General features: G+C 43.8%; 1 protein-coding gene across 3 annotated transcripts in view; it reads left to right on the forward strand.

Annotated features, from left to right (window-relative positions):
• The window catches only part of LOC142296184 (heterogeneous nuclear ribonucleoprotein L-like), a 180,344-nt gene that overhangs the window by 90,383 nt on the left and 76,678 nt on the right, over window positions 1-13,283 (forward strand). Inside the window, exons 9-13 of one of the 3 annotated variants that reach the window (XM_075339484.1) lie at window positions 7,408-7,464; window positions 10,058-10,114; window positions 10,337-10,393; window positions 10,631-10,687; window positions 12,017-12,073. In XM_075339484.1, coding sequence (XP_075195599.1) covers window positions 7,408-7,464; window positions 10,058-10,114; window positions 10,337-10,393; window positions 10,631-10,687; window positions 12,017-12,073 — 285 coding nt within the window. The remainder of the gene's footprint in view (window positions 1-7,407; window positions 7,465-10,057; window positions 10,115-10,336; window positions 10,394-10,630; window positions 10,688-12,016; window positions 12,074-13,283) is intronic. The other 2 variants (XM_075339486.1, XM_075339487.1) reach the window with 2 other exon arrangements.

A 13,283-nucleotide genomic window follows, 5' to 3' on the forward strand; every position in this document is an offset into this window, starting at 1 on the left:
AAAACAAACCCCAACAGAGGAGGGGACAGTCTGGTTTTCGGTCCTTTCGAGGCTCAGGCAGGTCCCAATTCTCCTCGTCCAAAAGGACTCAAAAGGATCAGAGGGGCTCAGATTCTTGGCGGACTCAATCACGACCAAAAAAGACAGCCGGAAGAACCGTTACCAAGACGGCTTCCTCATGACTTTCAGCCTCCTCTCTCCGCATCCTCGGTCGGTGGCAGGCTCTCCCGCTTTGGCGACATTTGGCTGTCACAGGTCAAAGACCGTTGGGTGAGAGACATTCTGTCTCACGGGTACAGGATAGAGTTCAGTTCTCGTCCTCCAACTCGCTTCTTCAGAACTTCTCCACCTCCCGACCGAGCAGATGCTCTTCTGCAAGCGGTGTCCGCCCTAAAGGCGGAAGGAGTGGTGACTCCCGTTCCTCTTCAGGAACGAGGTCGCGGTTTTTACTCCAATTTGTTTGTGGTGCCAAAGAAGGACGGGTCGTTCCGTCCCGTCCTGGATCTAAAGCTGCTCAACAAACACGTGAAAACCAGGCGGTTCCGGATGGAATCCCTCCGCTCCATCATCGCCTCAATGTCTCAAGGAGATTTCCTAGCATCAATAGACATCAAGGATGCTTATCTCCACGTGCCGATTGCGCCAGAGCATCAGCGTTTTCTACGCTTCGTTGTAGGAAGCGAACACCTGCAGTTTGTAGCTCTACCTTTCGGGCTGGCGACAGCCCCTCGGGTCTTTACCAAGGTTATTGCAGCAGTAGTGGCAGTCCTGCACTCGCAAGGTCACTCTGTGATTCCGTATTTGGACGATCTACTTATCAAGGCACCCTCTCAAGAGGCATGCCAGCACAGCCTGAACGTGGCACTGAAGACTCTCCAGGGTTTCGGGTGGATTATCAACTTTTCAAAGTCAAATCTAACCCCGACCCAATCACTAACATATCTTGGCATGGAGTTTCATACTCTCTCAGCGATAGTGAAACTTCCACTGGACAAACAGTGTTCACTACAGACAGGGGTGCAATCTCTCCTTCAGGGCCAGTCGCACCCCTTTAGGCGCCTCATGCACTTCCTAGGGAAGATGGTAGCAGCAATGGAAGCAGTTCCTTTCGCGCAGTTTCATCTGCGTCCACTTCAATGGGACATTCTCCGCCAATGGGACGGGAAGTCGACATCCCTCGACAGGGATGTCTCCCTCTCTCAGACAGCCAAGGACTCTCTCCAGTGGTGGCTTCTTCCCACCTCATTGTCGAAGGGAAAGTCGTTCCTACCCCCATCCTGGGCGGTGGTCACGACAGACGCGAGCCTGTCAGGGTGGGGAGCAGTGTTTCTCCACCACAGGGCTCACGGTACGTGGACTCGGAAAGAGTCCACCCTTCAAATCAATGTTCTGGAAATCAGAGCAGTCTATCTTGCCCTACAAGCCTTCCAGCAGTGGCTAGCAGGCAAGCAGATCCGAATTCAGTCGGACAACTCCACAGCGGTGGCATACATCAACCACCAAGGGGGAACACGCAGTCGGCAGGCCTTCCAGGAAGTCCGGCGGATTCTGACGTGGGTGGAAGACACGGCATCCACCATATCCGCAGTTCACATACCAGGCGTGGAAAACTGGGAAGCAGACTTTCTCAGTCGCCAGGGCATGGACGCAGGGGAATGGTCCCTTCACCCGGACGTGTTTCAGGAGATCTGTCGCCGCTGGGGGATGCCGGACGTCGACCTGATGGCGTCACGGCACAACAACAAGGTCCCGGTTTTCATGGCGCGATCCCACGATTACCGAGCTCTGACGGCAGACGCCCTAGTTCAGGATTGGTCGCAGTTCAGGCTACCTTATGTGTTCCCACCTCTGGCGTTGTTGCCCAGGGTGCTGCGCAAGATCAGGGCCGACTGCCGCCGCGCCATCCTCGTCGCTCCAGACTGGCCAAGGAGGTCGTGGTACCCGGATCTGTGGCACCTCACGGTAGGCCAACCGTGGGCTCTGCCAGACCGTCCAGACTTGCTGTCTCAAGGGCCGTTTTTCCATCTGAATTCTGCGGCCCTGAACCTGACTGTGTGGCCATTGAGTCCTGGATCCTAGCGGCCTCAGGTTTATCTCATGAAGTGGTTGCCACCATGAGACAGGCTAGGAAACCATCCTCCGCCAAGATCTACCACAGGACGTGGAAGATATTCTTATCTTGGTGCTCTGCTCAGGGAGTTTCTCCCTGGCCATTTGCATTGCCTATTTTTCTTTCCTTCCGGCAGTCTGGGTTGGAAAAAGGTTTGTCGCTTAGCTCCCTTAAAGGTCAAGTCTCCGCGCTATCCGTATTTTTTCAGAAGCGCCTAGCGCGACTTCCTCAGGTACGCACGTTCCTGCAAGGGGTTTGTCATATCGTCCCCCCGTACAAGCGGCCGTTGGAGCCCTGGGATCTGAACAAGGTCCTAATTGCTCTCCAGAAGCCGCCTTTCGAGCCTTTGAAGGATGTTTCCCTTTCTCGTCTTTCACAGAAAGTGGCCTTTCTAGTGGCGGTCACGTCTCTTCGGAGAGTGTCCGAGCTGGCGGCGTTATCATGCAGATCTCCCTTCCTAGTATTTCACCAGGACAAGGTAGTTCTGCGTCCAATTCCAGAATTTCTTCCTAAGGTGGTATCCTCCTTTCATCTCAACCAGGATATCACTTTACCGTCTTTGTGTCCGCATCCAGTTCACCAATTTGAAAAAGGTTTGCATTTATTGGATCTGGTGAGAGCACTCAGGATCTACATTTCCCGCACGGCGCCCCTGCGCCGCTCGGATGCACTCTTTATCCTTGTCGCTGGTCAGCGTAAGGGGTCGCAAGCTTCCAAATCCACCCTGGCGCGGTGGATCAAGGAACCAATTCTTCACACCTACCGTTCTGCTGGGCTTCCGATTCCATCAGGACTGAAGGCCCATTCTACCAGAGCCGTGGGTGCGTCCTGGGCATTACGACACCAGGCTACGGCTCAGCAGGTGTGCCAGGCGGCTACCTGGTCGAGTCTGCACACTTTTACCAAGCATTATCAGGTGCATACCTACGCTTCGGCGGATGCCAGCCTAGGTAGACAAGTCCTTCAGGCGGCGGTGGCCCACCTGTAGGAAAGGGCTGTTTGACGGCCCTATCACGAGGTATTCTTTTACCCACCCAGGGACTGCTTTTGGACGTCCCAATTGTCTGGGTCTCCCAATTAGGAGCGACAAAGAAGAAGGGAATTTTGTTTACTTACCGTAAATTCCTTTTCTTCTAGCTCCAATTGGGAGACCCAGCACCCGCCCTGTTTTCTTAGGGATTTTGTTTTTTCGGGTGCACATGTTGTTCATGTTGAAGAGTTCAGTTCTCCGATGTTGTTCCTCGGATTGAATTTGTCTTTAAAACAGTTATTGGCTTTCCTCCTTCTTGCTTTTGCACTAAAACTGAGGAGCCCGTGATCCCACGGGGGGGTGTATAGCCAGAAGGGGAGGGGCCTTACACTTTTTAGTGTAATACTTTGTGTGGCCTCCGGAGGCAGTAGCTATACACCCCAATTGTCTGGGTCTCCCAATTGGAGCTAGAAGAAAAGGAATTTACGGTAAGTAAACAAAATTCCCTTCTTTCCATGTGTTTTTCATGGCAATCACGGGGTTTCCAGCACTATAACCCCCTTGATGTTACAGCCGGTACTCTGCTGTCGCTGCCAGGAGTGGTGCCCGCACCGCTCCAGGTAGTTTAACCAACTGAATGCTGCAATAGCAGCATTCAGGAGGCTTGAAGAGGGATCACTTACCTCTCCCTGGCGATCGGGTCCTTGTAATGCGATCACAGGGATCTGATCGCTGCCATGGCAACCCTCAGAATTCCTGAAAGATTCCTCAGGAAACTCTGTGGGTCAGAATGAGGCGTCTTGAATGCATCCTGTGCAGCATCAGTCACAGATGACGTACCATCCCCCCACAATATCGTCTTTTTGGCTTTATCTTGGAAGCTTTGTTACCAAGTCCTCGGTACTCTATATCTTGAAATTTTTATCAAGCCTTTGGTATACTATATCCTACTGACTAAGTCCTATATCGCCTTGGGGAGCCTCCTGATGAACCGATTTTGGGGAAACGCGTTGAGGCAATATTCCCAGTAGAAGGGAAGGAATTTACATCAAGTACGAAGTGTGGATAACATGATATGGATCCTGTACTATAAGAGACAGTCTGGACTCTCATACTCTTGAATCTGTTCATTTAAAAAAATCTGAGAAGCTAAGTAATCAAATGGCTTCCATCTTTTTGGAAGGAGTGTATCCTTACTATACACACTTTTGATTTGCCTGCTTGTGTCTGTATTTATCATTAGGGAGGTTCAGCTGCCGTTATACAAGGCGACCACTATGTTTAGGGTTCCTCCCATGGATAGGCAGGGTCAGTTTTTACAGGGACTTCCTGAGAGGTACTAACCTTCATGTGTGTAGCATCTGTCACAAATTGTTCGAGATTTATGTCTACAATCATTGTATGCATTATTTAAAGAATTATCTGTGTCACTTTTTTGGAGTGTTTATTAAATCTACAGTTAGGTCCAGAAATATTTGGACAGTGACACAAGTTTTGTTATTTTAGCTGTTTACAAAAACATGTTGAGAAATACAATTATATATATAATATGGGCTGAAAGTGCACACTCCCAGCTGCAATATGAGAGTTTTCACATCCAAATCGGAGAAAGGGTTTAGGAATCATAGCTCTGTAATGCATAGCCTCCTCTTTTTCAAGGGACCAAAAGTAATTGGACAAGGGACTCTAAGGGCTGCAATTAACTCTGAAGGCGTCTCCCTCGTTAACCTCTAATCAATGAAGTAGTTAAAAGGTCTGGGGTTGATTTATAGGTGTGTGGTTTTGCATTTGGAAGCTGTTGCTGTGACCAGACAACATGCGGTCTAAGGAACTCTCAATTGAGGTGAAGCAGAACATCCTGAGGCTGAAAAAAAAGAAAAAATCCATCAGAGAGATAGCAGACATGCTTGGAGTAGCAAAATCAACAGTCGGGTACATTCTGAGAAAAAAGGAATTGACTGGTGAGCTTGGGAACTCAAAAAGGCCTGGGCGTCCACGGATGACAACAGTGGTGGATGATCGCCGCATACTTTCTTTGGTGAAGAAGAACCCGATCACAACATCAACTGAAGTCCAGAACACACTCAGTGAAGTAGGTGTATCTGTCTCTAAGTCAACAGTAAAGAGAAGACTCCATGAAAGTAAATACAAAGGGTTCACATCTAGATGCAAACCATTCATCAATTCCAAAAATAGACAGGCCAGAGTTAAATTTGCTGAAAAACACCTCATGAAGCCAGCTCAGTTCTGGAAAAGTATTCTATGGACAGATGAGACAAAGATCAACCTGTACCAGAATGATGGGAAGGAAAAAGTTTGGAGAAGAAAGGGAACGGCACATGATCCAAGGCACACCACATCCTCTGTAAAACATGGTGGAGGCAACGTGATGGCATGGGCATGCATGGCTTTCAATGGCACTGGGTCACTTGTGTTTATTGATGACATAACAGCAGACAAGAGTAGCCGGATGAATTCTGAAGTGTACCGGGATATACTTTCAGCCCAGATTCAGCCAAATGCCGCAAAGTTGATCGGACGGCGCTTCATAGTACAGATGGACAATGACCCCAAGCATACAGCCAAAGCTACCCAGGAGTTCATGAGTGCAAAAAAGTGGAACATTCTGCAATGGCCAAGTCAATCACCAGATCTTAACCCAATTGAGCATGCATTTCACTTGCTCAAATCCAGACTTAAGACGAAAAGATCCACAAACAAGCAAGACCTGAAAGCTGCGGCTGTAAAGGCCTGGCAAAGCATTAAGAAGGAGGAAACCCAGAGTTTGGTGATGTCCATGGGTTCCAGACTTAAGGCAGTGATTGCCTCCAAAGGATTTGCAACAAAATATTGAAATTAAAAATATTTTGTTTGGGTTTGGTTTATTTGTCCAATTACTTTTGACCTCCTAAAATGTGGAGTGTTTGTAAAGAAATGTGTACAATTCCTACAATTTCTATCAGATATTTTTGTTCAAACCTTCAAATTAAACGTTACAATCTGCACTTGAATTCTGTTGTAGAGGTTTCATTTCAAATCCAATGTGGTGGCATGCAGAGCCCAACTCGCGAAAATTGTGTCACTGTCCAAATATTTCTGGACCTAACTGTATATATACAGCTCTGGCAAAAATTAAGAGACCACTGCAAAATTTTTAGTTTTTCTGATTTTTCTCTTTATAGGTATATTTTTGTGTAAAATTTAAATTGTTCTTTTATTCTATAAACTACTGACAACGTCTCTGAATTTCCAAGCAATACATTCTGTATTTATTTTCTGAAAATGAGAAATGATCAAAATAACACAATGCATTTCTTTCAGACCTGAAATAATGCAAACAAAACAAATTAATCATTTAGAAACAACAATACTAATGTTTTATCTCAGGAAGAGTTCAGAAATCAATATTTTGTGGAATAACCATGATTTTTAATCACTGCTTTCATGCATCTTGGCATGCTTTCCACCAGTCTTTCACACTGCTTTTGGGTGACCTTATGCCACTCCAGGTGCAAAAATTTCAGCAGTTCTTCTTTGTATGATGGCTTGTGACTATGCATCTTCCTCTTGATTACATTCCAGAAGTTTTCAATGGGGTTCAGGTCTGGAGATTGGCTTGGCCATGACAGGGTTTTGATGTGGTGGTCCTTCATCCACACATTGATTGACCTAGCTGTGTGGCATGGTGCATTGTCCTGCTGGAAAAAACAGTCCTTAGAGTTTGGGAACATTGCCTGAGCAGAAGGAAGCAACTGTTTTGCCAGGATAACCTTGTATGCGGCTTGATTCATATGTCCTTCACAAAGTTTAATCTGCCCAATTCCAGCCTTGCTGAAGCATCCCCAGATCATCACTGATCCTCCACCAAATTTCACAGTTGGTGCAAGACACTGTGGCTTGTACGCCTCTCCAAGTCACCGTCTAACCATTAGACGACCAGGTGTTGGGCAAAGCTGAAAATTAGACTCATCAGAGAAGATTATTACTTTACTCTAAAAATTGGGCAGATTAAACTTTGTAGGGGTGCGTGTGTGTGTGTGTGTGTGTATGTATGTATGTATGTATGTATGTATGTATGTATGTATGCATGTATATATAATATATGTGTATATGTATATATAATATGTGTATGTATATATATATATATATATATATATATATATATATATATATATATATATATATATATATATATATATATATATATTATGGCATTAAATGTGTTTGTTAGAAAGGTCCTCTTCCATACCTCATCTGATTTAGTTAGCAAAAAAATGAATATCCCATAGACCATTAAAAAAAATCTTTTGATATTTTACTTTTTCAGACCAGGGAAACGGACCCCAGGGACCACCCTTTCAAGGAAACCAGCAACCAATTTACAGTATGTTTTCTTCATCTAACAATTGAAGTTATGTAATGATACGGACAACCTATAGACCTACATTTCTTTGGTTTAGTAAGGGGATTAACCCCTCAATGACAGTGGGCAGTAAAATTACATCCCAGCAGTCAGTGTTCATCCCACCTGGCTGCCAGGGGGATCCGTGCACATGTCAGCTGATTTGTACAGTTGACATGTGTGTCTAGCAGGCATGAGCAGATCCACTATCTGCCCATACCTGTTAAACCCTTAAATGGCGCTTTCAAAATGTGACCACCATTATAATCGTGGTTAACGTTTACTCACCGCCCGACACCAGAAGGCACGTGCTGTAATCACGAGGATCCGATGGTTGTCATGGTAGCACAGGGTCATGGGATGACTCCTGTTGCTCACATGACTCACTTCCTCTTTCACTCGGCTGAGAGCTGTGTGAGACAGGAGATGAGTATGTCTGCTGATCACAGCTGTGTAGCTGTGATCAGTAGATATGTAAGAGCTATCAGACAGCTGATTCTTATAGTTCCCTAGGTTTTTAAAAAAAAAGTTATGAAAAATTAATAACAAAATAAAAAAAACTAACAGTTCAAATCGCCCCGTTGAAAAATTAAAAACACACATTTTGTATCGCTGCTTTCAAAAATGCCTAATTTATTCAAAATATAAAATTAATCTGATTGGTAAACGCATAGTGTCCAAAAAATTTCAAACTCCAAAATAACTTTTTTTTTTTTTTTTTTCTTTGCTCGCGGCAAATTTTGTGCAAAATGTAATAACAGGCAATCAAAATGTAGCATCTGTGCAAAAAATTTTATCATTAAAAACTATACTGTACAAGGGGCGATCCAAACGTAATAATAATCAATAAACACAATGAATATATTAAAAAAAATTATATATATTTTTCTACATAGTCTCCTAACAAGTCTATACATTTAGTCCATCTCTTTTCTAAAATTAGAATTCCCTTCGAAAAAAATTCTTGATCTTGACCCTCAAAAAAAAATCCCCAACAGCGGTCATCACGTCACTATTCTCATCAAATTTCTTGCCCCGGAGGTGTTCCTTGAGGCGAGGAAAGAGAAGTAACTGGGGGTTAGATCTGGCGAATAGGGCGGGGGGGGGTTCCACCAGTTCAAAGCCTGTTTCTTGAATGGTTGCCATGGCAACTGCAGCTTTGTGAGCTGGCGCGTTATCTTGGTGAAACAGCACTCCAGCCCGCAGTTTGCCGCGCCTTTTCTCTTTGATTAGCCTCTCGCAATCTTCTTATTTGTTCTGCGTAGTAGGAGCCCGTAATAGTGGCTCCCTTCTCCAAATAGTCCACCATAATAATTCCTTCAGCGTCCCAGAAAAACGGACGCCATTACCTTCCCTGCTGAGCTTGACACTTTGAATTTCTTCGGCGTCGGTTCGTCGGCTCTTTTCCATGTCATCGATTGTTGTTTAGTGTCGGGATCAAAGTGGTGGATCCAGGTCTCGTCCATGGTTAAAAAAACGTGACAAAAACTTCTCCTTGTCTGCTTGGAACTTTTCGAGATTTGCTATTGAAATGTCAACTCGTTTCTTCTTTTGCTCGTCGGTTATCATTTTTGTCACCCAACGCGCGGAGACCTTTCTCAAATGCAATTCTTTTGCAAGGATTCTTTGAATACTGCCATATGAGATCCCTGTGACCTCAGCTACATGCCTGATAGTCACTCTTCAATCTGCCAATACAACTTCAACTTTGTTTACGTTTTCTTCATTGAGGAACGTGGATGTTCATCTTCCGTCGATGTTCTTCCCAGCTTAAATTCCTTGGTCCAGCGTGCAACTGTGGAATATGGAGGAGAAGAGTCCCCCAATGTTTCCACCAAGTCGCTGTGTATGTCTTTGGTAGTCATTTTTTTCAAGCAGAGGTATTTGATGACAGCTCTGAGCTCGGTTTTTTTCCATTTTGATGTTCACTCCTCGGCAGTTCATATTCAAATGAATGTAGCTCCCGGGAATCGTGGCCTATTTAAGTGATTTATTTTTCCTGGACTAGTGGGTACCTAAGAGAGAAGAAAACATTTTATTTTAATTTCTGTGTGCAATAGAAATAACCGATTTATCATTACTTTTGGATCGCCCCTCGTACATGTTTGGTGTCTATGAACTTGCACTGATCCGAGGCATCACACCGACACATCAGTTTTACCATATAGTGAACACAGTGAATAAAATATCTCAAAAACAATCGTCCAATCGCACTTTTTTTTTTTTTCTTTGCAGTTTTTCCTCATTTGGAATTTTGTGTTCAGCTTTCCAGTACACTGTATGGTAAAACTAATAGTTTTGTGTAAAAGTACAACTCGTTCCGCAAAAAACAAGCCCTCACATGGCAATATTGACAGAAAAATAAAACAGTTACGGCTCTTGGAAGAAGAATAGCGAAAAAAAATCGGATAGCGCAAAATCGTCCGGTCGTGAAGGGGTTAAAGAAAAGCTGTTGCACATTTATCCATCCTGTGATTTCCTTAATTCTACAACTTTTCCTTCTCGGTGTTGCAATTTCTATGTTCAGGGATAAACCATAGACCATAAAGTTATCTTTGATATTTTATTCTTTCAGACCAGGGAAATGGACCCCAGGGACCACCTTTTCAAGGAAACCAGCCACCCTTTTACAGTATGTTTCCTCTTTACCTGTAATCATTGAAGTTATGTAATTATACGACTATCTAAAGACCACCAATTCTTTGGTTTAGTAGGGGTTTAAAGAAAACCTATTGCACATCTATACATGCTGAGATTTGCTTAATTTTACCACTTTCCTTTTTGGTGATGCAATTTCAATGTTGAAGGCTATATTTTTTATGGTCTTTAGTTATTTTTTAAATTGTACTTTCAGACCAGGGAAATGGACCCCAGGGACCACCCTTTCAAGGAAATCGACCACCATTTTACAGTATGTTTTCTTCTTTATTTACATATAATTTTTGAAGATATGTAATGATATGGACTACCTAAAGACCACCTTTCTTTGGTTTAGTAGGGGTGTAAAGAAATACTGTTGCACGTCTATCCATCCTCTGACTGTGATTGTGTGTTTCTAGAACTTTTCCTTCTTGGTGTTGTAATTTCAATTTTGAAGGGTATACTTTTTTTGCCCTTTTTAGTTACCTTTTGATATTTTATTTTTCAGACGAGGGAAATGGACCCCAGAGACCACCCTTTCAAGGAAACCAGCCAACCTTTCACAGTATGCTTTCTTCTATACTTCTGTATTTTATATTTATAGAACACCAGAGAAGTAAATGTCATGAAAATCACAGAATCAATAGACATCTATATACATATAATTGTCTAATTCTGTCTGTCTGTAACGGAAATCTCGCGTCGCTGATTGGTCGCGCTAGGCGCCCGTGACCAATCGGCGACAGGCGCAGTCCGGCCGTGAATTGGCGCGGGATTTGAACCACGCTTTGCTGATTTGGCGTACACAGGCGCCGGTGCACACAGACGCCTCTATATACACCCCAGCAGCCTCTATACACCCCAGTATATACACCCTAGCAGCCTTTATATACACCCCACAAGCCAAAGCCTCTATATACACTCCAGCACACACAGTAAAATAAAAAAAAATATATACTCACCTTGCACTTTGTTCTCTTTTCATACTCTGTAGTACTTTCTCCCTTTTTTCCTCTTTCCCCTCGCTGGCCCTGCAGGCTGGGAGATGCGGTTGCTTCCGGATTCGATGTGGGTGTTGCTGAGGGAGTGGTGCAGTCAGGCCACTTAGATAAGACTGCGGCCTTAGTAACGTGACACAGACTTAAATCTTCATAAATAAACTATATACATATTCTAGAATAGCGCTAGATTTGGGCCACCATCTAGTAATAGTTATATCCAAATTATGAAAAAGAGAATAAATCTTATTAGAATAGGGCATGCTTTCCATCAGGTTATTAATGGTTTCCTGAGGAATGTTCTGCCGTTTTTAATGCACTTGGGTACACTAATCTATGATCACCCACACTTGCTTGACTGAAGGTAAGTGCCAAGACGCTGCCAGGCTGCCCACAGTAGCACAAAAAACATGTGACCAGGCCTTGTCATGTTGAAAAATGGCTCCTGAGACACTATAGGGAAATGTCCATACCCTGTATGGCATAAAAGTGCTACAATCCTCTGTCATCGAGCACATCTGGGGTGGAATTACACTTTAACTGCAAAGGATGCTGCCAGCAGCAGATCTAGATTGTACTTGGGCAAGCAAACCATCAGCCTAGCAGAACATTCCTCAGACAACTATTAAAAACCCCATTGATATATTGCCATGGCAAGTAGGTGCATGTATCTGTTTTGAAGGGCTCATTCTCTATACTGAATAAAGCGAGATGTTTTAAAAATGTTTCCATTTTTCTTCATTTGCATATCATTAACATTTCTATCCATTCTGTGATTTTTTTTAAATACACAAGTTCTCCTTCTCATTGTTGCAATTTCAATATTGAGGGCTATATTTTTTTTTTTTATTTTTTTTTATGGCCTTTGGTTACCTTTTGATATTTTACTTTTTCAGACCAGGGAAATGGACCCCAGAGACCACCCTTTCAAGGAAACCAACCACCATTTCACAGTATGCTTTCTTTTATGTTTCAATCTAATTAGTGCAGTGATTTGTTGAGATGAACTACCTACAGCCCAGTTTTCTTTGGTTTAGTAGGGTTTTAAAGGGAACCTGTTGTCACATTTGTATGGGTGAAATCATTCTAAGCAAAAAACATCTGATTTTGTCTAGTTGAATGCTCTGTTCCACCATGAGATGTGCTGCTTCTCAGTCCATTTAATTAGATATGCCCTCCTAGCTATCATGTTTATGGCAGAGTTGGGTAAATGTTTCAATTTTTCATGATTTCTACATCATTAACATGTCCGTCCATTCTGTGATTTCCTTAAAAGGAACCTGGAAGGTCTCCCATGTCCTCCAACCCACCAGCATTTTCATATTGCTTTCTAAATACCTTGTCTAACAAGCTTTTCTATTATATTTACATATAAACCAAAGCCTTTTTACAATCCATGTTATATATGCAGATTTAACTTTTGGCTAGTTGGTGGGGCGTTTGTTTACCCAGACTGGTTGTCCCACTCAGCCCATGGGTACGATAACATGATTTGCAAGAGTCATCACCTGGTCTCACAAATCTCACGCATGTGCGTGACTTCCTTTCATACTTGTCATCACCTCTGAGGGTGTCTATGCATACTTCCCAGGGGGCAATGCACCTAGGATTTCACTGTGTTGAGCGCCTTTGCTGGCTGCCTGAAGTGTTTTCTCTGGCTGGTCTCCCCAAGATAAGTAATTGCTTTGTCTTGCTGGCCTACTATGCATTGCTCCCACCTAGCCAGAATCCTACTCCACCCTGATGAGGGGCCATACCCCGAAACGGCTGTCTGTGGATGGATACCTGGCCTTGGTATTTCCCTTTGTCATATCTTTAAACTCGTCAAGAGCTGGATATTGACTAAAAGGGCCACTTAATATGGTGGTCTCCTAAAAAGAGCTACTCCTTGGCTAGGTCCTTCCCGGAGGGATATCTGGCTATTTTCCGTGTCGAGACTCCTAACAGAGGCTCCACGGACCTTTTTTGATTTGTATGCCTCCTGACGTCAGAGGTGCACTGCACTGTCTGGAAGCAAAGAAGAAGCTTGATCTCTAGTTCCTCCGAGGACGATGACTATGGTGCTGACTCTTGCAAACCATGCTGAGTGGGACGACTAGTTTGGAGAAACAAATGCCCTATCATCTATTCAAAATGTTAACTTGCATGTTAAAAAAGGACTGT

The sequence above is a fragment of the Anomaloglossus baeobatrachus genome, chromosome 3 (assembly GCF_048569485.1).
Source record: "Anomaloglossus baeobatrachus isolate aAnoBae1 chromosome 3, aAnoBae1.hap1, whole genome shotgun sequence".
NCBI classification, from domain to species: Eukaryota; Metazoa; Chordata; class Amphibia; order Anura; family Aromobatidae; genus Anomaloglossus; species Anomaloglossus baeobatrachus.